We start from the raw sequence: 24935 nt of genomic DNA, 5'->3' as shown, positions 1-24935 counted from the left end.
TATTATATATATATAGTGGCAAAAAGCACATAATATAAAATTCACCATCTTAACGATTTTCAGGTGTACAATTCTGCAGCATTAAGTACGATCACCTTGTTGTGCAACCATCACCAGTATCCTTCTCCAGAACTTTTTAGTCTTGCAAAACTGAAACTCTGTTCCCATTAAACAATAACTCCGGCCAGGTGTAGTGGCTCATGCCAGTAATCCCAGCACTTTGGGAGGCCAAGATGGGTGGATGACCTGAGCTCAGAAGTTTGAGACCAACCTGGGCAACACGGTGAAACCCCATCTCTACGAAAATACAAATAGCCAGGCGTGGTGGTGTGGGCCTGTAGTCCCAGCTACTTGGGAATCTGAGGCAGGAGAATTGCTTGAAGCCAGGAGGCGGAGGTTGCAGTGAGCCAAGATCACACCTCTACACTCCAATCTGGGCAACAGAGTGAGACTCTGTCTCCAAAGAAAAAAAGAAACAAAACAAAACCGTAACTCCTCCGTCCTCTTCCCCCAGCCCCTGGCAGTGACCATTCTACTTTCTGTCTTGGTGAATTTGCCTACTCTAAGGAGCTCAGATAAATGCAATCAAACAGTGTTTGTCCTTTCGTGTCTGGCTTATTTCACTGAGCCTAGTGTCCTCGAGGTTCATCCGTGCTGTAGCCCATGTTAACATTTCCTTCCTTTTCAAGACTGAATAATATTCCATCATGTGTACGTACCACACTTCATTTATTCTTTCATCTGTTGAGGGACACCTGGGTTGCTGCCACCTTTGGACCATTGGGAATAATACTGCTATAAACTTTTTGAGACCCTGTTTCCAGTACTTTGGGTATATACCCAGAAGTGGAATTGCTGGATCATATTGTAATTTTATTTTATTTTATTTTTTTAGCATCCAACATACTGTTTTCCACAGCAGCTGCTCCGTTTTACAATCCCACCAGCAGTGCACCAGAGTTCCAATTGCTTCATATCCTTGTCAACACTTGTTATTCTCTGTTTTCTTTTTGATAGCAGCCACCCTAAAGGGTGTGAGGTGGAGGCTTAAAAAAAATATATCCCAGTAAACAGCCTGTGGTGATAAATGTTCCTTATGCATTTTAAAAGAATGTTTGTTTAGTCTTTGCTTGGTAATGGTTCTATACATTTCAATTAAGTCAAATGCTTGATAATGTTGTTTAAGTCCTCCATATTTTACTGGTTTTTCTGTCTACTTGTTCTACCTGTTTCCGAGAGTGACAGAAGCGTATTGAAATCTCCCACTGTGGTCACAGATTTGACTATTTACTTTTGCAGTTCAATTAGTTTTCGCTTCATATATTTTGAAGCTCTAGTATTAAGTACATAGCAATCCAAACAATCGTAGTATTAGGGTTGCTCTGGCCTCCTGATGAATTGATCCTTTTAGCATTATGAAATGACTTTCTTTGTCCTTGGTTATATTCGTTACTCTCAAATTTGTTAATCTGATATTAGTAGCACCACTCCAGCTTTCTTGTGCTAAGTGTTTCTAATCTTTTTGCTTTTAATTTTTTATTTCTTATGTATGGATATAGTTTATTCTCGCTTTTAAAATTCACTCTTACAATCTTTGTCTTTTGATTGGGATGTGTAGACAATTTACATTTAAAGTGGTTATTGCCGGGCATGGTGGCTCATGCCTGTAATCCCATCACTTTGGGAGGCTGAGGCGGGCAGATTACTTGAGGTTGGGAGTTCAAGACCAGCCTGACCAACATGGTGAAACCTTGTCTCTACTAAAGATACAAAAATTAGCTGAGCGTGGTGGTGCATGCCTGTAATCCCAGCTATATGGGAGGCTGAGGCAGGAGAATTGCATGAAGCCAGGAGGCGGAGGCTGCAGTGAGCTGAGAGCCCACCACTGCACTCCAACCTGGGTGATAGAGCGAGGCTCTGTCTCAAAAAAAAAAAAAAAAAGAGGATTATTGATATGGTTCGGTTTCAATCCATCATCTTGCTTAAAACAAACAAAAAAAACCCCCTTCATCCGGTCTGTTCTTTGTTACCCTTTCTCTCCTGTCTGCCTTCTATTGAAGTGAATTTTAAATCTTTCCATTTTACTGCCTTTTGTTGGTTTATTACTATAACTTTTCATTGTGTTGTTTTAGTGGTTGCCTCAGAGTTTTTAGTATACATCTAACTTACCACTGTCTACCTTCAACAGATATCATCACAGTCACACATAGTACAAGGACTTGAAAATAGTATACTTCCATTTCTCCCTTTTATCTATTGCTTTCTTAAATGTTATTGATATTTATGTTATATACTCTCCCTACATTTGTAATTCTTTTTGTTAAAGTATTTTTAAAGGTATTGAAATAAGAAAAGTTTTCATCATTTTACCCATGTAGTTACCGTTTCTTGTGCTCTTTCTTCCTTTCAATAGATCCGTATTTGCAACTTGTACTATTCTTCTTCTTCTGCTTGAAGACTTCTGTATCAGTTCCCTAGGGTTGCTGTCACACAAGTACCACAAACTGGGTGGCTTAAAGCAGCAGAAATGCATTCTCTCATAGTTCTAGAAGCTGGAAGTCTGAAATCAAGGCATCAGCAGGACTGTGCTCTCTCTGAAGGCTCCCACAGAAGACCCTTTCTTGCCTCTTCCTAACCTGATTGTTGCTGACAGTCCTTGGTGTTCCTCAGCTCGTGGTATCAAACTTCAGTCTCTCCAGCTGGGTGCAGTGGCTCATGTCTGTAATCCCAGCACTTTGGGAGGCCGAGGCAAGTGGATAACTTGAGACCAGGAGTCTGAGACCGGCCTGAGCAACATGGCAAAAACCTGTCTCTACTAAAAAAAAAAAAATACAAAAATTAACCAGGTGTGGTGGCATACACATGGAATCCCAGCTACTTGGGCGACTGAGGCACAAGAATCTCTTGAACCCAGGAAGCAGAGGCTGCAGTGAGCTGAGATGGTGCCACTGTACTCCTGCCTAGGTGACAGAGTGAGACTCTGTCTCAAAAAAAAAAAAAAAAAAATCCTCCAATCTCTGACTCTGTCTTCACCTGGCTGTCTTCCCTCTCTGTGGGTCCGTGTCCAAATTTCCCTTTTCTTATGAGGACGCCAGTCATATTGGTTTAAGGTCCACCCTAATCTGGTATGACTTCATCTTAACTTTGTTACATTTCCAAAGATTCTGTTTTCAAACAAGGCCACATTTGCAGGTTCCAAGTAGACGGGAATTTTGGGAAGACGTTATTCAACCCAGTGAAATTTTAGCTGAGGCCTTTAATATTTCTTGCCATGTAAGCCTGTGGGTTATGAAGTCTTTCAACTTTTGTATGTCCAAAAATACTTATTTCATCTTCATTTTTGAAGGCTATTTTCCCTGGATATAGAATTTTAGGTTGACAGTTTTTGTTTTCTGTAGTTTAAAGATATTGCTCCACTTACACTGTTACCAGAGAGAAATCTGCTGCGTTTATTTATTTATTTTTATTTATTTTGAGACAGAGTCTCACTCTGTCACCAAGGCTGGAGTGCAGTGGTGCGATCTTGGCTCACTGCAACCTGCACCTCTTGGGTTCAAGTGATTCTCCTGCCTCAGTCTTCCGAGTAGCTGGGATTACAGGGATGCACCACCATGCTTGTCTAATTTTTGTATTTTTAGTAGAGACGGGGTTTCACCGTGTTGGCCAGGCTGGTCTCAACTCCTGACCTCAAGTGATCCGCCTGCCTCGACCTTCCAAAGTGCTGTGATTATAGGCATGAGCCACCGGGCCTGGCTGTCATCCTTATTATATTTCTCTGCAATGGTTCATTTTTCTTGGCTGCTTTTAAGATCTTCTCTTTATTACTGGTTCTAGGAGTGGGGTCTGTGGCTTGGGCCTTACGAAATCAGAATCATCTCACATCTTCTGGTCACAGTGCAGCAGTAGATATGAGACCTAGTTTGAGTCAATCAGACTGGAGAAGACATTTGCTCCAAAGGGGGAACCTTATTTCTTTTCTTATTTCTAGATGTGATCATCTGATATTAATTCTGGAATAGCTACAAACTGTTGGCTATCACAAGGTTAAGCTGGTCTTTGGATAAACTTGACATCACTGGAGACAGAAAAGAGAGAAGAAAAAATACCCGTAACCAGGTTCTTGATAAGGTTGCTGAGTCATGCAGGAAGCACCACTAGAGGGTACATAGTTATGAGAGACAGTGGGTTTTGATTTTCTATTACAGTCACGAGTCACTTAACGATGGGGACACTTTCTGAGAAATGCACTGTTAGGTGATTTTGTTGTTGTGCAAACATCACAGAGTGAACTTGCACAAACCTAGATGGCAGAGCCTACTACACACCAGGGCTACTGTAGCCTATCTCCCCTAGCTACAAACCTGTAAAGCAAGTTACTATACTGAATACTGCGGCGATTGTGATACAATGGTATATATTTGTGTATCTTTTTGTTTGTTTGTTTTGAGAGAGAGTCTCGCTCTGTTGCCCAGACTAGAGTGCAATGGTGCAATCTCGGCTTACTGCAACCTCTGCCTCCTGGGTTCAAGCGATTCTCCTGCCTCAATCTCCCGAGTAGCTGGGATTACAGGCATGCACCACCACACCCAGCTAACTTTGCATTTTTAGTAGGGATGGGGTTTTGCCATGTTGGTCAGGCTGGTCCTTGGTCTTGAACTTCTGACCTCAGATGATCCACCCACCTTGGCCTCCCAAAGTGCTGGGATTACAGGTGTGAACCACCGCGCCTGGCCGTATTTGTGTGTCTGAACATGGAAAAGGTATGGTAAAATATAGTGTTGTAATCTTATGGAACCACTGTCGTGTAGATGCAGTCTGTTTTTGACTAAAACATTGTTATGTAGTGCATGGCTGCATTTAAAACTCAGTCTTAAGTGATGCATTTGCTGATACAGTGCTTGATAATCCTATTGCCCTGAGATAACAAGATTTCTTCTCATCCTTACCCTCATGTCAGTAGGCTAGCTCTGAAGGTAGGTTCATCGATATCGTAGAAGAAGAGGACATACGTTTCGCATTGCACTCTTTAAGAGGAGAAATGGAAATAACAGGGAGAAGTTTTTAAAATTTCAGCAGCTTTCTCTTTGTGGTTTCTGACTTAGTTAGAAGACATCAGGTGAAAGGAACAGCTCCACGTGAGCCAACATTTCAGAAAGTCTTCAAGGGTGTTGGAGACCGAATGCAGTGATTTTCTGAGGAAGAGTAGGGGAGTATTCAGATTAATAAAGAGAACCAAGGCTGTTTTTTCTTATCTCCTTGTTTACCTCCTGTAGGGAAATTTTTCTCAGATAATATTTGTGGAACAGAAAACATGTATTTACTTGAAAGTCTGCTGTCATGTTGAATATTGATTCTTGAGTCCGTTTTCCATTGAAAAGATTTTGATACTAATATGACTACACAAACAGAATTTTGGTGGAGAGGGTGTTTTAGTCGGTTTTGTGTTACTGTAACCTGAGAATACCTGAGACTGAGTCTTTCTTTCTTTTCTTCCTTTCTCTTTCTTTCTTTCTTGCTTTCTTTCCTTTTTTCTTTCTTTTCTCCCGACGGAGTCTCACTCTGTGGCCAGACTGGAGTGCAGTGGCACAATCTCTGCTCACTGCAACCTCTGACTCCTGGGTTCAAGTGATTCTCCTGCCTCAGCCTCCCAAATAGCTGGGATTACAGGTGCACACCACCACACTCAGTTGGAGACAGAGTCGTTTATAAAGAAAACATTTTATTTGGCTCACAGTTCTGGTGTCTGGAAAGTTCAAGATTGGGCGTCTCCACTGGGAAAGGTCTTAGGCTGCTTCTCCTCATGATGGGACGTGAAGGGGGGCTGGTGTGTGCAGAGGTCATATGGCAAGAGGGGAAGAAAGGGTGGGGGGAGATGCCAGGCTCTTTTTAACAACCAGCTCTCATGGGAATGAATAGAATGAGAACTCACTCACCCCTCTCACTCAGGGAGGACAATCATCTATTTATGAAGGATCCACCCTCATTACACAAACATCTCTTATTAGGTCCACCTCCAACACTGGGAATCACATTCCTACATGAGATTTGGTTGGGATAAACAACTGTTAGAGACGTTTGAACCAGAGCAACTCCATCTTGAATAGGGGCTGGATAGACTAAGGCTGAGACCTACTGGGCTGCATTCCCACATGGTTAAGGCATTCTAAGTCACAGGATGAGACAGGAGTTTGGTGCAAGATACAGGTCATAAAGACCTTGCTGATAAAACAGATTGCAGTAAAGAAGCCAGCTAAAACCCACCAAAACCAAGATAGAGACAAGAGTGACCTCTCGTCATCCTCACTGCTACACTCCCACCAGCACCATGACAGTTTACAAATGCCATGGCAACATCAGGAAGTTACCCGATATGGTCTCAAAAGGGGAAGCATGAATAATCCACCCCTTGTTTAGTATATCATCAAGAAATAACCATAAAAAGTGGGTAACCAGCAGCCCTCAGAACTACTCTGTCTGTGAAGTAGCCATTATTTTATTCCTTTACTTTCCTAATAAACTTGCTTTCACTTTACGCTACAGACACATCCTGAATTCTTTCTTGTGTGAGATCCAAGAACTCTCTTGCAGTCTGGATTGGGACCCCTTTCTGGTAACAAAACCATATCCAAACCATAGCCAAGAGTGTCATTTCAGTAGGAGTGTGGGTGATTGATACAGTTAGGATGCTGCCCTAACAAGGGCAAAAATCACAGCAAATGGGAGGGTTATTTCTGTCTCACATGCATTCCGAGTGTGTGCACAGATGATGGGACACCTCATGGGTCAGACTCCCAGCCTCCTTTGATTTTCTTTCCTTCTCAGGCTTCATGTGTGGCTTCTGTCCTCCAAGTGATTCTAGCTCACGAGAGCAAGAGCGCATAGTCACCAGTGAGAGGAGATGAAGGAGGGTGTGCGTGTTCTCAAGGGCACACCCCGGGTGTCACACGTCACTTCTGCTCATATCTCTGTAAACCAAACATAAAATTCTAAGCCTCCAACTGACTGAATGGGCCCCTTCTTGTCCAAGGGGATCCCCAAGAAACTGAAAAACTAGTTCAAGTCATGATAAGAAGTAGGGGGTTGACTCACCTCTTTGTAATCCTTCCCTTTGGAATTCAGGCATCCTTGACCAGCATTACATTAAAACAGAGATCATAAGACTGAAGAAACAGACCCTTTAGCAGTAAGATACCCAATCCCAACCTGACTCTGGTACAGCATCACATGACATATAACAGGCCAAGAAGGAAATAAAATTATTTTATCCCAAAATATTTTTTGACATATTTTGAAGTGACCCTGCAAAGCTATCTCTTAATTTTCATACTGGAGGAATCTCCTTTCTCCTATTGGGTCTTTTCCAAAGAGTTTGACGTCTATAAATGTCCAATAAGAAATATGTGCTATCTATTTTCTCTGAAGCCTGCTATCTGGATGCCTCATGTACATGACAAGGACATTATCTTCCACAACCCCACCCCCCTTATCTTAACTCAAGCATTTCTTTTTACTGACTTCAACTCCTCAGCCTTAGCTTAACTCTTTCAACCAATTGCCAGTCGGAAAACTTTTGAATCACCTATGACCTGGAAGCCTCCCACTTTGACATGTCCCACCTCTCTTGGCTGAACCAACGTATACCTTACATATATTACTTTATGTCTTTGCCTGTAATTTCTGTGCCTTTAAAATGTATTAATATCAAACCCAGCTATAACTCAACCACCTTGGGCACATGTTCTCAGGAACTCTGAGGCTGTGTCACAGGTCATGGTCTTTAATCTTGGCAAAATAAACCTCTAAATGGATTAAGACCTGTCTCAGATACTTTTTGGTTTACATCTCATTGTCCCAGTTTAGTCACATGACCACACTTAGCTGCAAGGGAGGCTAGAAAATGTCATCTTTAGCTAGGGGGAGAAATGTGTTGGGTTAAAACTTGGGGATTTTATTACTGATGGTGGAAGGGAAGAATGGATCTACAGGACCATAGAAATCTCTGTCATAATGGTTTATTTTCGTAGTTGTTTTAAATTCCCAGTCTGATAATTCCAACATGGTAGTATCTGAGTCTGGTTACAATGCTTGCTTTGCCTCTTTAATCTGTGTTTTTTTGCCATTTAGCATGCCTTGTAATTTCTTGTTGAAAGCTGGACCTGATGTATAGCATAAAAGGAACCAAGGTAAATAGGCCTTTAGTGTGAGGCTTTATGTTTATCTGATTAGGAGTTAGGCTGTGTTTACTATTTGCTGTAGCTGTAGATGTCAGAGGATAAAATTCCCTCTAGTGTCTTTGTTTTTGTCTCCCCTCTCATCTTTGGGCTTCCCTAGAGACTGTTTCTTAAAGAGGGACTGAAACACGCAGTTGTTTCAGCTGTAGTCCCCTGTGACACACAACAACCCCATTCATGTAGTGGTAAGGTGCAGGGGGTGGGGAACCATTCCATAGTCTTTTCTTTTCATTCCATAGTCTTATGATTAGGCTCAGTCTTCAGCAAGCCTGTATCCCTGGGCTGTGATCTTCACAAGTGCTTTTCATTCCCCTCCTCCCTTATATGAGACAAGAAGGGCAGAGAGGCTAGAGTTGGTTATTTCCCTTCTTTCAGGTTGGTTAGACGCTGGTAAAATTCAGGTTGGTTAGACTATGATAAAATTTAAGATAGTGAGGAAAATACTTTCCTTGAGGGCCGGTTTTGTTGGACAAGAACTGAATGCTCTGGCATATTTCAAAATGGTACCTGTCAGGCCTCTGAGCCCGAGCTAAGCCATCATATCCCCCATGACCTGCAGGTATACATCCAGATGGCCTGAAGCAATTGAAGATCCACAAAAGAAGTGAAAAGAGCCTTAACTGACGACATTCCACCATTGTGATTTGTTCCTGCCCCACCCTAACTGATACGATATGTTCTTCCCTGCCCTTAAGAAGGTACTTTGTAATATTCTCCCTGCCCTTGAGAATGTACTTTGCATGCCTATCCCAAACCCATAAGAACTAATGATAATCCCACCACCTTTTGCTGACTCCTTTTTCGGGCTCAGCCTGTCTGCACTCAGGTGAAATAAACAGCCTTGTCGCTCACACAAAGCCTGTTGGTGGACTCTCTTCACATGGACACACGTGACACTACCTTCTCTCTTTCTCCTGTCAAAAGCACAAGGAAGTTTTTCTCCCATCTTCACTGTGAAGACCTCATTGAGTTCCTGGAGGGAAAGGTCATGAAAGTGGGGAGCCCCTGTGACTGGGCTGCTCCCCTGAAATTTTTGTCTCTCAGAAGTGTCCACACTGAGCCTCCAGCAATTTGTCAGTTCCCAGTTTAGGTTTTCCTGCCCCTCTGCTGCTTCCAGTAGCAGGGTTTGTTCCTGGGCTTCTGCTCCGGGAAGTTGTGATTTCCTTATATCAGCCTGTCTGCCTCTCCCATATTGGGGACAGTGAGCTACCCTGTACTCTTACTTCTACAGACCTAAGAAGAGTTATTGACTTTCAGTTTGTTCAGGTTTTCAACCCACAGCAAATTAATTGATTATGCACTCTGACAGCCAGCCAACACAACCCCTCCGTGAAAATCACTGGCAGGAATTCATCATTTAGCTGAAGGAATACCAGTGAGTAAAAACTAAAACCAGTTCACGATGGTTCTGGTGGTACATTGGGAACAGCAGCCTTTCCTGGGAGCTATGCAAATTTTATGTTCTTGATACCAAATTGGAGTCTTCCATAAACTTTAGTAATATGCTGATTTTAGTTTTTGAAAACAAAAAAATTCAGCGTCTCCTGATAACTCACTTAATAGAATACTAAAGTCGCCATAAAGACTTCAGGAGGATCCTTCTGGGCTGAGGACCCTTCTTTGAGAATCTTGAATAAGATAAGCAATATTCAAATATTTTGGTCTTGGGATCTCCTTTTTAGAAAGTTGAGGTGAAATTCACATAACACACAATTAACCATGATAAAGTATACAATCCAGTGGCTGTTCGTGTGTTCAACATGTTGTGCAACTACCTCCTCTCTCTAGTTTCAAAACTTTTTTACCACCCCAGAAAAATCCCCTGGCGAACACTTATCTGCTTTCTGTCTCCATAGAGTTGCCTATTCTAGATATTTCATATAAAATGAGTCATACTGTAGTGACCTTTTGTGTCTGGCTTCCTTCACTCAGCATAATGTTTTTGAGGTTCATCTAAATGGCAGCATGGATTAATACTTCATCCCTTCCTGTGGCTAATACCCCACTGGTAGGGATATATCATGATTTGCTTATCCATTCTTTTTTTTTTTGGAGGGAAGAGTCCCTTGGTCACCCAGGCTGGAGTGCAGTGGCACCATCTTGGCTCACTGCAACATCTGCCTCCCAGGTTCAAAGGATTCTCATGCCTCAGCCTCCCATGTAGTTGGGATTACAGATTACAGATGTAGTTGGGATTACATGTAGGTGGGATTACCCACCACCATGCCCAGCTAATTTTTTGTATTTTTAGTAGAGACAGTGGAGATGAGAATTCACCATGTTGGCCAGGCTGGTCTCCAACTCCTGTGGCCTCAAGTGATCTGCCCACCTTGGCTTCCCAAAGTGCTGGGATTACAGGTGTGAGCCACCACGCCTGGTCTTTATCCATTCATTTGTTGTTGGGTATTTGGGTGTTTCTACCTCTTGGTGAGTGCGAATAATGCTGTTACAAACAGTCGTATACAAGTTTGTGTTTAGACACATGTTTTTGTGTTGTTTGGGTGTGTACCTAGGAAGAGAATTGCTGCGTCATAGGACAAATTTATGTTTAGCCTTTTGAGGAACTGCCAAAACAGACTCTGTTTTGTACAGTGGCTGCACCTTTTGACATTGCCACCAGCCATCTGTGAGCATTTCTAGTCTTTTTCTTAAAGTCATCTTAATGTGTATGAAGTAGTATCTCATTGTGGTTTTGATTTGCATTTTTGAAATGACCAGGGATGTTGATATGCTTGTTGGCCATTTGACAGGACCTTTGCACATTATTTAAAACTATTAAAAACTATGGAGGATACCAGGCTGGGTGCTGTGGCTCACGCCTGTAATCCCACCACTTTGGGAGGCGAGGTGGGCGGATCACTTGAGGTGAGCTGGGTTTGGTGGTGGGTGCCTATAGTCCCAGCTACTTGGGAGGCTGAGGCAGGAGAATCACTTGAACCCAGCAGGCAGAGGCTGCAGTGAGCCGAGATTGCGCCACTGCACTCCAGCCTGGGCAACAGAGCAACACTCCATCTCAAAAAAAAAAAAAACCCACCAAAAAACAATAAAGCATTTTTGGTTATGTAGATTATAGCTAGCAATACTTACCATATTTATAATAAAAACCAAGACTTTTTAAAATATATCATTTATTCTTTTATAAACAATAGCAATAAATTGATTGTATGTTAACAGCAGAGTGATGACATCATCACATATCACATAGCTTCCGGAAAACTCCACCATACACTTTTGAGAGAAGGAGAGTGAAATGGTCAATAACATCTTAGTATTATCATGGAAAAGTTTTGATCTTATAGACCCCTCAACACCCAAAAGGAGTAATTCAATTCTACTCAAGTAAGATTTAAATATATATATATATATATACACATATATTTTCTAGTCTGAGATTCTTCTCAACTTTAATCAGAAAACATATACCTGCAGGCGGAGGGGGAGGGTGCACGGATGAGTCTGTTTGTATGTGGTTGGTCACAGAACAGACAGAAAATAATTATTTAATCTGAATCTGGACCCTGCTGAAAACTGCCTGTTATTTTTCATAACACTCTCCTGCCCCTTCAGAAATGAAAACTGGCTGATAGTTTCCTGAATGAATAATTTTTGTTAATCTTAATCATGTGATGTTGTTGAGCTAGAATGTTGACTCAACTGATTCGTGAGGGGAGATCTGATATGGAACCAGGACTTCCACTGAAATCTCAGCTCTGGAAGTTGATTTTTTTCGTGGGAGTTGAGAGTGGGTGGGCATGCAGAGCAATAGCACAACGGTTCTCAAAGTGTGTTCTTTGGAATAGTAGCAGCAGCAACAGCACCTGGGAATTGTTACAAATGCAAAACCTTTGGCTCTATTCCAGACTGATGACTCAGAAACTCTGGAGACGGGCCCAGCGAACTGCTTTAACAAGGCCTCCAGGTGATTCTGATATGCTGAAGATTTTGGTTAATGTTCGAGGACTGCTGGTATGCTCTTCTTTTCTTTTTTTCCTTAAAGACAGGGTCTTGCTCTGTTGCCCAGGCTGGAGGGCAGTGGTGCCATCATGGCTGACTGCAGCCTGGAACTCCTAGGCTCAAGCAATCCTCCTGCCTCAGCCTCCTGAGTGTCTGGGACTACAGGCATATGCCACTACATCCAGCCAATTTTTAATTTTTTGTAGGGATGGATGGGTCTTACTATGCTGCCCAGGCTGGTCTCAAACTCCTGGCCTCAAGAGATCCTCCCACCTTGGTCTCCTAGGTAGCTGGGGTTACAGCCTGAGCCACCGTGCCCAGCCTGATGTGCTCTTTTCCACAGTTACATTCTACTAGTGTGACCTCCATCCCTTCTCCCTCTTCACTTCCTTCTTTCTTTCCTTCCTTCCATAAACATTGAATGTACGGATCCCTTTTTGGTGTTCTTAGACACTTCTCAGGAAACGTACTCATTGATTTGCACGTTGTGTGTCCACGTGTAAATATCAGATTAGTGCAGGCCAAATTCAGGGTATCATTCATAGCAATCCCAAAGAAACTAACTCTTAAAGAGGCCTATTAGTAATGCACAGGTAAAACCTTGATAAGCATGATTCTCTGCCTGGGACCTCATTCATCCTTCTGTTCCTGACATTGCCTCATGGGTTTGGCTGCCCCGTTTTGAAGTTACCCAAAGATTATTCTGCCATGGCCTCTGTTTTTTAGAAATTCAAGGCTGAAGGCTCAGTAGAAGGGGGTTAGCTTAGAGGACTGAGCCAAGGGTAAAACGATTTCTGGGTAGCAGCCCAGAGTTCTTGAAGGATGTTCATTAGGTAACGTGAATGGGAGAATCAGCTGTCAGAAGCGGCTGAGAAAGGAACCACGCGGACAATGTCCAGTTGTATCGGGTAGAGGGTGTACGTGTGTTGTGTATTTACATTAGTGCTAGGGCTTTCCTTGGGATTCCTGAACTGGGAAGTTGGAATGACATGAATGTGAACCCACTTTTCTTTATACTACATATAGCGTGGCGAGAGTTCCATACCATTTATGCTTTAATGAACACACATACATGAAAATAAGATGGAGAGTTCTAGTGGTTTTGCCCTTTCTCTTCAATGACGAAATTGCTATTTAGAAGTGGGTAGCGCTCGCTCTCTGATGGGACTGAGTTGGCGTAGAGACAAAGTTGCCTCTGCCCCGTGTCCTGTGATGTGACTTCAGAGCTTCCAAAACCCAGGCGAGCACAAGGGATGTCTCCTGGGCGAGCATTTAGCACCTTTGATTTCGCTTGGGCTTCATGACTTCTGTTGTCTGTTCTCAACTTCTTACCAAGAAGTTCTTGTTCTTTTGGTTTTCTAGATTGTTCTTCTATTCTTCCTCCTGTAGTGGTATAACAAAGTCATGGTCATATGTGTAATACGGCACCACAAAAATGTGGTCCCCACTCTAAACCAGTGTGCGCGCCACCATGCCTGGCGAATTTTTGTATTTTTAGTGGAGACGGGGTTTCACTATGTTGGCCAGGCTGGTCTCGAACTCCTGACCTTGTGATCTGCTCGCCTCGGCCTCCCAAAGTGCTGGGATTACAGGCATGAGCCACTGCGCCTGGCCTAAGTTTTTAAAAACTATACAGCAGACAATAGCTGTGGAACAAGAATAATAAACAGCAACTAACTGTGCTAAATGATTTGCATGCAGTAAAGCACTTAGTTTCTAGCCAGCACTGTGCTAGAGAACTTTATGAGATGACGGAAATCTTTTGTAGTTGTGCTGTCCAATAACACAGACACCTGTTGCTAGGGAATACTTGAAATGTGGCTAGTGCAACCAAGGAACTGAAGTTTTAATTGTATTTACTTTATTTGAGTTTAAATACCCTTAAGTATCCACAGGTGGCTAGTGGCTACTGTATTGGATAATACAGTCTTAGTCTTTTCCCAGTCCTTATTTGGCTCATGGGAATTTCTAATTACTCCCTACTTCGCACAGAGTTCTCACAGCAAAAGGCTCCAAACAGAGCTGTGCTGGTGATGTTTAACAAGCAGCTCTCTGATGACGGTTGCCTATCTTCCCTGGTGTAAATCCTCCCTCCACACCCAGCTTCCAGCGGGTAATGTGACATCACTGACCACGTGGTTGGAAAGAGATGCGTAGTAGCCACTGTCAAACGGTATTTCCACCACGCAGGCACAATTGATGTAAACCACCCAGGGAACAAAGATAACAGTAAAATATAGCAAATAATTAGGAAGTGATTAATCGTAAGTAATTCTTGCCTTTGTTTTTCATATCGTTTATTGAATTGTAAATTTAAATACTTTATTTTATTTATTTATTTATTTTTTTGAGACAGCGTCTCAATCTGTCAGGCAAGCTGAAGTGCAGTGGCGTGATCACAGCTCACTGCAACCTTGAACTCCTGGATTCAAGGGATTCTCCCACCTCACCCTTACCACTAGCTGGGACTACAGGTATGTGCCACCGCGCCCAGCTAATTTTAAAATGTTTTTGTAGAGACAAGGTCTCGCTTTGTTGCCCAGGCTGGTCTCAAGCGAGCCTCTCACCTTAGTCTCCCAAAGTGCAGGAATTACAGGCAGGAGTTACTGCTCCCAGCCTAAATACTTTAATTTTACATAATGGCTATGCTTAAAAACCAATTTGCAGAAGTCCTGAAAATGTAACCGCTGCCTCTCACAAGCCACCGTGAGCCTTCTCTAGCACATCACGGACTCCTGGTCATTGCCCCAAAACAAACAAAAAATATTTCCCCAAACAAAACTCTCTTTGGCTAGGCTATGGTGATCTTTCAGTAATTCAAATGCAGCTTTTCTGTTGCCACAAGAGGGCACCACGAGTTGAGAGCAGATTCTAGGAAGGATTTTGGACGAACTGACTAGAGGGGTCATTTCTAGATGTATGTTTGTGTCTCCCCAAAGATTGTGATTCCGGGAGACTTTGTGGGAACTCACATAGGTTCACACGGTTCTTTGTTTCACAACATCAACACTGAACCATTCCTACTTCCAAATAGGTGTGTCCTCTGGGCCCGAAGGCTTTTGGTCTTCAAACTAACAAATGAAAAAAAATATCCTTGCAAGGTGTTAAGGCTTGCCAAGTGTTCAGCCTGAGGAAGGAGAGGATGCAAGTACTGAGTACACCCACAACACGTCAGCCACGTCACATCCTTCCCCTCCTGGAATCCTAAAATGACAGCTTAGGAATCTGCTGACCCCTTAGAGAAATTGGTAGACTGTCCGTTATATGGATCATTCCTGCTACAATAACCCTGGGAGGCTTATCATTAGCATTGCAGTAATTTATACTTTTAAATCCCAGGAGGAAAATTCGGAGTATGTTATGGGCCTGATGACCCATATAAGAAGGGAAGAGATATTTTATTTTTCTCTGTGGCTGGGCTAAGCGCTTTGGTTTTGGGGGCGTGGATCTGTATTTTCTCAGGGTCTTACTGTGGAGTTTGTATTAGGGTTGGCCAGAATGTATGCTGGCAGGGGTCAGGGAGGCCCTGGATAATCAAGAGAGATACAGAGTGAGTTTCTAGAGTTTACTTTTTCTTTATCTTCCTTTTTTTTTTTTTTTTTAAAACAGTCTTGCTCTGTCACCCAGGGTGGAGTGCAGTGGCACGAACTCGGCTCACTGCAACCTCCGCCTCCCGGGTTCAAGTGATTCTCCTGCCTCAGCCTCCCGAGTAGCTGGGATTATAGGCCCACAGCACCACGCCCAGCTAATTTTTGTATTTTTAGTAGAGACGGGGTTTCCCCCATGTTGGCCAGGCTGGTCTCGAACTTCTGACCTCAAGTAATCCACCCGCCTCGGCCTCCCAAAGTGCTGGGATTACAAATGTGAGTCTGGCCAGCTTCCCTGATTCTTAATGCTGTTAACCTAGTGCGGTGATCCTCAGAGTCTGCTCCCTGAAACCACAGCATCAGTATCACGTGGGAACCCGATAGAAATGCAGATTTCCAGACCTAAGCAAGACAAGATGACTGCAACAGAGACTCCATGGGTGAAACCCAGCAATCTGTGCTTTAACGAGCCCTCCAGATGATTCTTTAAACAAACGTTTTTAAGTTGACACACAATAGTTACACATATTTATGGGGTATGTAGGGATGCTTTGATACCCACAATGTGCAGCGATCACATCATGGTATTTAGCATATCCATCATCTCAAACATTTATCACTTCTTTATGCTCCTACAGATGATTCTGGTGCAAATTCAAGTTTGAAAACCAATGGCCTAGTGTAGAGTTGTCAAACCTGGATGCGTATGTGTTAGATACATCCGAGGGGCTTTAAAACGTACAACTATCCCAGACATAAGAGGCCACATGATTCCATTCACACCAAATGTCCAGAATAGGCAAATGCATAGAGACGGAACACAGAGTAGTGGTTTCCCGGGGCTGGGGAGAATGCGGAACTTGGCAGTGTGGGGCTTCTCTTGGGAATGACGGAAGTGTTCTGGAATCAGTGGGGATGGCTGCACAACATTGCAAACATACTAAATACCACTTACTGTGGTTTGAATACATCCTCCAGAGCTCATGTGTTGGAAACTTAATCCCTAATCCAGCAATGCTGACAGGTGAGATCTTGAAGAGGTCATCAGGTCACGAGAGCTCTGCCTCATGAATGGATTAATGTTGTTATTGCAGGAGTGGGTTTGTGATAAAAGCTGAGTTCAGCCTCTCCTGCTCTCTCTCACTCTCTTGCCCTTCTGCCTTCTGCCACAGGATGACATAGCACAAAGGCCCTTGACCCATGGGGGCCCCTTGACCTCAGACTTCCCAGCCTCCAGAACGGTAAGAAATAAATCTCTGTTCTTTATAAGTTACCCAGTATCAGGCATTCTGTTACAGTAGCACAAAATGGGCTAAGACACCACTGAACTGTACACTTTATAACAGTTCAATGATGAATTTTATCTCAATTTAAAAAAGGTACTGATGTCTTCGGTTCACCCCCAGAGATTCTGATTGGAGCCCAGTCATTCATATCTTCTACCTTTTTTTTTTTTTTTTTTGAGACAGAGTTTCGCTCTTTTTGCCCAGGCTGGAGTGCAGTGGCATGCTTGGCTCACTGCAACCTCTGCCTCCTGGGTTCAAGCAATTCTCCCGTCTCAGCCTCACAAGTAGCTGGGATTACATGTGCTCAACACCATGCCGGCTAATTTTGTATTTTTTAGTAGAGACAGGGTTTCACCATGTTGTCCAGGCTGGTCCCGAACTCCTGACTTCAGATAACCACCTGCCTTGGCCTCCCAAAGTGCTGGGATTACAGGCGTGAGCCACCGCACCTGGCCTATCTTTTAACTTTTTAAATTAATACGCTGTTCTGGCTGAACAACCTACATAAGCTACAAAAATATTTCTTATTGCAACAAATTTGTTCTTTGTTGTAAATGAAGATTCCCCCCAAATTCAAAGTGGGTCACAATGGTTTTGGTGACATGATTTCCCTCTTGTAAACCTCTCTTAAAAGATGTCACAGCTATGAATCACACTGAGCCACAGGAGAAGCACAGCCCTTTGGACCGCCTTCCTTTTCCTGTGGCATTTACTCGGACCTTGCCACTCACTGGTATTTTAGAAGACTCTCTCCTGGATGTTCTAAGAGGCATCCAGGGTTGGAAATCTGAGTTAATGCAAAAAGACCACACATGGGTTACATTCCTGGTCAAGGGGATGCTGGTGTGAGCCTCTGCAGAAGTGAGGGTGGAGAGCACAGGATAGGCAAAGCTCAGCACAGATGCTGTCCTGGGTCCTCTATAGGTAGGGGCTGGGTGGGAAAACCATGGGCTCTAGATTCAAGTTGCAGTGCTGGCCTCTGCCATGCCATCTTCAAGCTGTTGCATCTCTCTAGGCCACAGCTATTCCAAAAGTTTCTGAGAAGGTAGATTTCAATAATGTTTATAAAACAAGCATCAAGCCTGGTGTATAGTAGGTGCTCAATGAATGTGAGGCTCCTTTGCCTTCCCTTTCCCTGGTGCTTTAATTTTTGTTTGTTTGTTTGTTTGTTTTTTAAGACAGAGTCTTGCTCTGTCGCCCAGGCTGGAGTGCAGTGGTGCGATCTCTGTTCACTGCAACCTCCGCCTCCCAGGTTCAAGCGATCTTCCTGCCTCAGCCCCCTGAGTAGCTGGGATTACAGATACCTGCCACCATGCCCAACTAATTTTTTGTATTTTTAGTAGAGACGTTGACCAGGCTTGTCTCAAACTCCTGACCTCAGGTGACCCACTCAGCCTTGGCCTCCCAAAGTGTTGTGATTACCAGCGTGAGCCGCCGCACCTGGCAGTGCTTCAATTCTCTTTGACTGACTCTTTTGGAGGCATGGACTGGCCTCTCCTTTTGCCAGTCCCTGAACTGCAGGTGATTAGAGAGAGCATGGGGCAGGGTGGGCAGGGCTGGGTGCAGGACTTTGATCTGACCATGTGCTGCCTTGGTGATACCACACTTACTGTCTCCGCTGCCAGGTGAGCCCACTCAGGAGGAGGACGCTGATCAGCAGGAAAACACAGCCGGCCACTGTCAATAGAGAGAGGGAGTTCAGAAAAGGGCTCTGGGCTTGGCATGGGGGCAGCAGGAGCCAGGCCCACAGGGCAGGCTGAGGACATCCCCAAAGAGCAAGGTGGAGGCTGCAGCCTCTCTTCCCTGTCTCAGGACGCAGGTCCCTCCCCGTGGGATTTCCCAGGAGTCCTGAGGAACAGGGCGGGGAGGACAGTGTGAGGGTGGAGGGAGCTTCCCCTCAGTATGCACCCTTCTCTCACACAAGCCCCTCAGAAAGGCTCAGGCCAGGCCTCGTTTTAGGACACCGAGAACGCCTGGTAAAAGAAATGTTAAAATATGAAGATGATGAGAAGCACATTAACATCTCCTGAAAGGGTTCAGGTTTTCCAGACACTGCTCTGCTGAGGTTCTGGAGGCTGACGTTTATTTACTTTCTAGGCAGATGCAACCTCCGAGTGTGTTTTTCCCTCCTACCAGGAAACGACAGCCATGTTTCTGGAAGCCTGTCCTCTCTGCCTGGCTACGTGGCTCCTTCCTCCCACTGTTGACCCCTGACAGAGGCTCAGGGTACAGCCCTTCCAGATCAGCTTGAGAGGAGCTGATGTGACTGACTTGAGATTTTGCTCACAGCATCCTGTAACTGGTTCATGGGATTCTGAGCTGTAGGCATCTGGATTAGCTTTTCACTCACACATTCTGCAGTGTAAGGAAGGGGTCTTTTCAGTCAACCAACCAACCTACAAATCAACTAACCAACTAACCAACCTACCAACCAACTAACCAACCTGCTAACCTACCAACCAACTAATCAACCAACCAATCAACTACCAAGCTATCTACTAACCAACTCACTAACCAATCAACCAACCAGTTAACCAACCAAACTACCAATCTACCACCCTACCAACCAACCTACCAACCAACCAACCTATCAACTTACCAACCAACCTACCAACCAACTAACCCACCAAACTACCAACCAACTAACCAACCAATCTGCCAATCTACCAACCTACCAACCAACCAACCAACTAATCCACCAACATACAAACCAACCTGCCAACCAACCCACCAACTAACCAATTAACCTCCCAACCTACAAACCAACTTGCCAATCAACTAACCAACCTACCTATCAACCTACCAACCAACCAACCAACTAACCTACCAACCAGTCAACCTGTCCATATCTCAGCCTGGTGTACATTTTGTCCACAAAGCCAGTGCCCCACTCACCTGCTACCTGGTACTCTGTTGTAAACATGAACGTTTCCATGGTTGCAGCCACTTCTGTCTGTATTCGAAAATCTGTGAAAAAGAGATAAAGAGAGACACTCCTGCTATCGTGACTTTAGGATGGCATGAGGCTAAAGGAAGTCAGGGCGTCTCTGTGGATGAGAAGCTCAGAGGCTGGTAGGAGACACGTGGTGGTGGTGAGGACAGGAGTTCCATCTCTGCCTGGGGACCGTGCTTGGTCCTGGTCCTGGATTCCCTCTTTCTGACACTTGCTTTGGGGCCTGCAGGTCGCTGAGGCCCTTTCCCTGCTGAGAGGGAGAGGAGGCTGCTGTGGGCTTCTCCCCTACAGTTCACCTCCGCCCATCTCTCCGAGCCTGACTCCTGGCCACCGCTGCCCTTTTGGACTAGACCTCTGTGGTCCAGCGTTTGTCTTCTCCTGCACCTGTTGTTGTGACGAGGCGGGAAGTCTCACTCTCAGGAAGGCCGTCGGGGCTTGCCTGAGGCTCCTCTTCACCTGGGGGAGAGAGTGAGTGATGCTGGTGGAGCTAAAGACGGGAGTCAGGGCCTCACTCCCACCCTGCCTGCCCTGGGCAGCCGGCCCCAGATACGCCTGAGGAGGCATGAATCCTGGTGTGGGCACTTCGCCGGGGATGCCACCCCACGTGGTTCCACACCAGGGGTACTGGGAAGCTGTGAAGTGGCCTCAGCAGAACAGACGAGGCTGAATTCTAACTCTGACCCTGGCTGTCCCCAAATCTCTGAGCAATGCTTTCTCCCCAGCCTCCCTACTCAGTCTGGGTTTCCATCTGTGACTTGGAAACAGGTCATAATAATATGAATGTCACTGAACCATTGGATGGAGCAGAGATGCACTAAGGGACAGCTGCTTCTGTGCCAGGTTCTCCAGTCCTCCTGAGGGGTAGCAACCCTGGCTCTGCCCTGCCTCTCATCCTCTTCCAAGGAAGCAGCAGGCATTCCCTGGCTGTCAGGGTGGCCCAGGGAGGTTGCTACGGGAACAAAACAGCCTCCCCAGGGAACCCAAGAGGAGGACATGGAGTATGAGAAGTGCAGTGAGCAAGAAAACCAGGAATACTTGTGGTTGAATGTAAGTCGCTTTTTTTTTTTTTTTTTTTTTTTGAGACGGAGTCTTGCTGTTGCCCCAGGCTGGAGGGGAGTGGTGTGATCTCAGCTCACTGCAACCTCCGCCCCTGGGTTCAAGTGATTCTCCTGCCTCAGCCTCCTGAGTAGCTGGGATTACAGGTGCTCACCACCACACCCAGATAATTTTTATATTTTTAGTAGAGATGGGGTTTCACCATGTTGGCCAGGCTGGTCTCGAACTCCCGACCTAAAATGATCTGCCCGCCTTGGCCTCCCAAAGTGCTAGGATTACAAGCGTGAGCCACCGCGCCCAGCCTGCATGTAAGTCACTTTTGATTGTCGCGATACTAATAAGATTTCAGAAGGAAGATAGCAGGAGACCTTGACATCAGTGGGCTAAGCGTTTGCATGCATGTGTGTGCGTGTGCATGTGCACTGAGTAAGTCCCAACACTGCACATTTTGTGTTGATTTATCCAAGCTCCGCTGGGGAATGGCACAAGGGCAAGGAGCATGCTGTCTGCAGAGTACTGTTCAAATCATGCATTTACATGATCACCAGTAAGAGGAAAAATGCGTGAGTGGGAAACTGGACTTGCCCTTGGAGCCAGAGGAGGCCTCGGTGGCTTAGAGAAGTAGTGGACTCAGGACCAACTATGAGGCAGCATCTAGAGTGCTTAGGAGAGAGCTTTCCTTCTCTTCTGTCTCCCACCTTTCTCCCCACTCAGGGCACAGGGGAACCTTCATTGAAGGAGCCCTTGGAGTCCATCTGGTCTATTTTTAAAAACTTTTTTTTTTCAGAATGAGAAAAAATGGAAGCCCAGGGAGATCAAGGGGCTTGTCTAAGGACACACAGCAGGAGAGATCAGGGATTCCACCCTGGTCAGCCTGATGGAGAAAAGCAACACTGTGGATCCCAGAAGGGAGCCACCATACCTGGAAACTGACTGGGCTCCGTTTCACTTGTGCATATGAGCTGGGGCTGGGTCCACCTTGTCTTCCCGTGGGTCATTTTGCAGACACTCTCGGCAGGACCTCTGTGTAGAGCCCTGTATCCCGGGACACACTGGTAGTAAACCGTCTGCCCCACCACGAAATGATAAATTCTTTCTGTGGCTTCATTTTCCCACGGTGAAGGTTCCTTGCAGTGACCTGGAAGGTGGAAGGAATGCTTTGAAGGCAGTTGGGGACAGCACTGCGAGTGAGTCTAGGTTGCCTCTTGCTAGGGACTGGACCTTGGTTCTTACTCTTTTGACTGCTTGCTCATCCTTTCATTCAACCAATATATGTTGAGAACATCTGAGCGTGGGCAAGTTTGCTAGGCCCCGTAGGAAGACATGAAGACCCTGTCACTCCTGCAAGGGGCGGACAGTGGATTGTGTAAGAAAGGCATGTGAAGGGTAGCAGACGTTGGCGATGGGAACACAGGGGAATGAGCGATTCATTCTGGTTGGTGCTGCCCCGAGAGAGGAACACCACAGCCGGCTCTTGGAAGACAGTGCAGGGGTTGACAGTGGACAGGAGTGGGCGGGGCAGTCTCTGCTGAGACACAAGGGCAGGCTCAAGCCTATTTGTGCCAATGGAGCATGAAGGCCACCTTGGATTCCTGCTGGACAAGTGAGGAAGCACATTCTTGGGGGCGGCGGGTGGACATCTTGGGATGATGGCAGAAGGACTGGGGCAACCCCAAAGCCAGGAGGAGGGACGGGCTGAGGGAACCTCAGAGAAATGGAGCACCATCTCTGATCAAGCCACACTGAAGCTTGACAGACATGCGCCCTTTCAAGGCTTCTCAAAATTTCCCTTTCCCAGAACTTTCCACTCACCCAACTACATCCCGGGTCTGACTGACCTGCGGCCTGAGACCATGTCTTATTCTGATTAAATCTCTGGATTCCCCACCCACAGCCCCCAACCTGGACATATGGAATTGTATGTGCCCTCTAACCTTAGCCTGTGAAACTGCACACGTGCTCTGAACTTCCAGACTCTCCCCAACCCTGCATACCCAACAGAGCCTCTGTAAATGTCCGACAGAGCCTCTGGTCCAGCAGGAAGCTGGGTGGTCCTGTCCCAGGCTGGCTCCTGGCGTGTGGCACGTTGAACATCACGACTGAACTTGTGTTTTGGTCTCAGGATAAAAGGTTGTTTGACAACCAATACAATTCATAACTGTCTGAACGTGTTGGAATTGGGTTTGCTTCTTTCCAATGAAAACACCCAAACTGAGACAATCTTTGAAACATCCCTCAGGCAGAGCCAGCCTTCGAGAAAGGACAACAAGCATTGGCCTCTTTGAAGCTTTCCAATAACTGTGCAGGGTGATATGGGGGAAGTAGAACAAAACAAACAAATGTGCTTGGAAACACCAGTCCAGGACAAAGTCCGAGGGGGAAGGGGTAAGAACATCGTGTTGCAACTGTGCCCCTAGATTAGTCTGTTTACAAAAATAAAATAATGGAAGCTATAAATAAATTCAAACTCTTTTAAAATAAGTAATCAGGAGAAAGTTTCCTCATCTAATCTGGGAGACCTGAGGTCTGATTCCAGCCCTACTATGTGAGCTTAGCCAAATCTTTTGATCTTTTCTGCATCTCAGTTTCTTCAGTAAATTGAAGTAACCCTTCCTGGTCCTGACTCATTGTACTGCCAGGCTCAAATGGGATGGTGCCTGATACAGTTCTTTGTAAGGTTGTAAAATTAGCAAAGGGCTCTGAAGTCTCCTAAGGTCAGCCCCTGACCTTAGAAAGCTCAATTCTTCCTAGCAGGTTCTGTTTTTCTTTTCTCTTTTTTGTTTTGTTTTTTTGAGGGGGGACGGAGTCTTCCTCTGTCACCCAGGCTGGAGTGCAGTGGTGCAATCTCTGCTCACTGCAACCTCCGCCTCCTGATTTCAAGCAATTCTCGTGCCTTGGCCTCCTGAGTAACTGGGACTACAGGCGCCCTCCACCATGCCCGGCCAATTTTTGTATGATTGTAGAAACAGGGTTTTACCATGTTGGCTAGGCTGGTCTTGAACTTGTGACCTCAAGTGATCTGCCCGCCTCGGACTCCCACAGTGCTGGGATTACAGGCGTGAGCCACTGCACCTGGCCCATTTTCTTGACACCATGAGTGAACCACCATTCAGTTATGGGAAAGCAGAGGGCAGGCAAGGAACAGCCGCAGTGCTCATTCATGCACAGACTGCTGGCCGGGACACATGCGTCTGGAAATTTTGAGACTCACAAGTGTGGCACATCCATTTTACAACCTTGCCCTGGAAGAAATATGGGGACGTGAATAATTTTTTTGTAGTGCGTTGTTTTGTGCTTAAAGGGAAGACGCAGAGCGTTTCCTGGAGGGCGGGGATCGTTGTCACACTCTTGTTTGTGTCTTCTGTCAGCGGGGCCTGGCACACAGACCCAACAGATGATTTTAAGTTGAGTTGAATTTGGGTTGAATTCTATTTGGCCAGTTACCAAACCAGGGAGTGAGCCCAGCCCTGGATTGGCTGCCGTCAGATTGGCTGAGCAAACAGCCTTTGGGCAACTCTGCACTAGCTCTTGTCTGCAATGATGTCTGGGAGGAGGGAGCAACATGCATGTGTTTACAGAAGGCAGGGCAGACTTTCTTCCTTTGGGTACACATCATCCGCCTGCAAGAGAAAGGTGGGCTCTCAGGAGTTAGCTGGAGGGCAGATTCATCTCTCACCTGGAAGGCTCGCTTGGTCCGCCAGCTGCATTTGACTTTGCATTTCTGTGGTTTTCCTTTCTTTCTGTTCTTCAGGCTGAGGTGTCACTTGTTTTGTTGTGTTCCGAGCAGCTAAAAAATATAGATGGAATGATGCAGATAATTTCACAAATGCTCAATAGAAAACACTGTTCATGTATTCATTCACTTGAG

At 45.3% G+C, this 24935-nt stretch overlaps 1 protein-coding gene across 3 annotated transcripts in view; it reads right to left on the bottom strand.

The window, feature by feature from the left end:
* Window positions 1–11347: 11347 nt before the first annotated feature.
* IL2RA (interleukin 2 receptor, alpha) overlaps window positions 11348–24935 on the bottom strand; it is a 53357-nt gene continuing 39769 nt past the window's right edge. Inside the window, exons 3-8 of one of the 3 annotated variants that reach the window (XM_011957058.1) lie at window positions 24744–24854; window positions 21990–22205; window positions 20396–20467; window positions 19954–20025; window positions 18669–18735; window positions 11348–13568 (exon numbers count right to left, since the gene is read on the bottom strand). In XM_011957058.1, coding sequence (XP_011812448.1) covers window positions 13544–13568; window positions 18669–18735; window positions 19954–20025; window positions 20396–20467; window positions 21990–22205; window positions 24744–24854 — 563 coding nt within the window. In that variant the 3' untranslated portion in view covers window positions 11348–13543. The remainder of the gene's footprint in view (window positions 13569–18668; window positions 18736–19953; window positions 20026–20395; window positions 20468–21989; window positions 22206–24743; window positions 24855–24935) is intronic. The other 2 variants (XM_011957059.1, XM_011957060.1) reach the window with 2 other exon arrangements.

Source organism: Colobus angolensis, unplaced genomic scaffold (genome assembly GCF_000951035.1).
Source record: "Colobus angolensis palliatus isolate OR3802 unplaced genomic scaffold, Cang.pa_1.0 Scaffold432, whole genome shotgun sequence".
NCBI classification, from domain to species: Eukaryota; Metazoa; Chordata; class Mammalia; order Primates; family Cercopithecidae; genus Colobus; species Colobus angolensis.
This window is presented reverse-complemented; position numbering and strand designations above follow the sequence as displayed.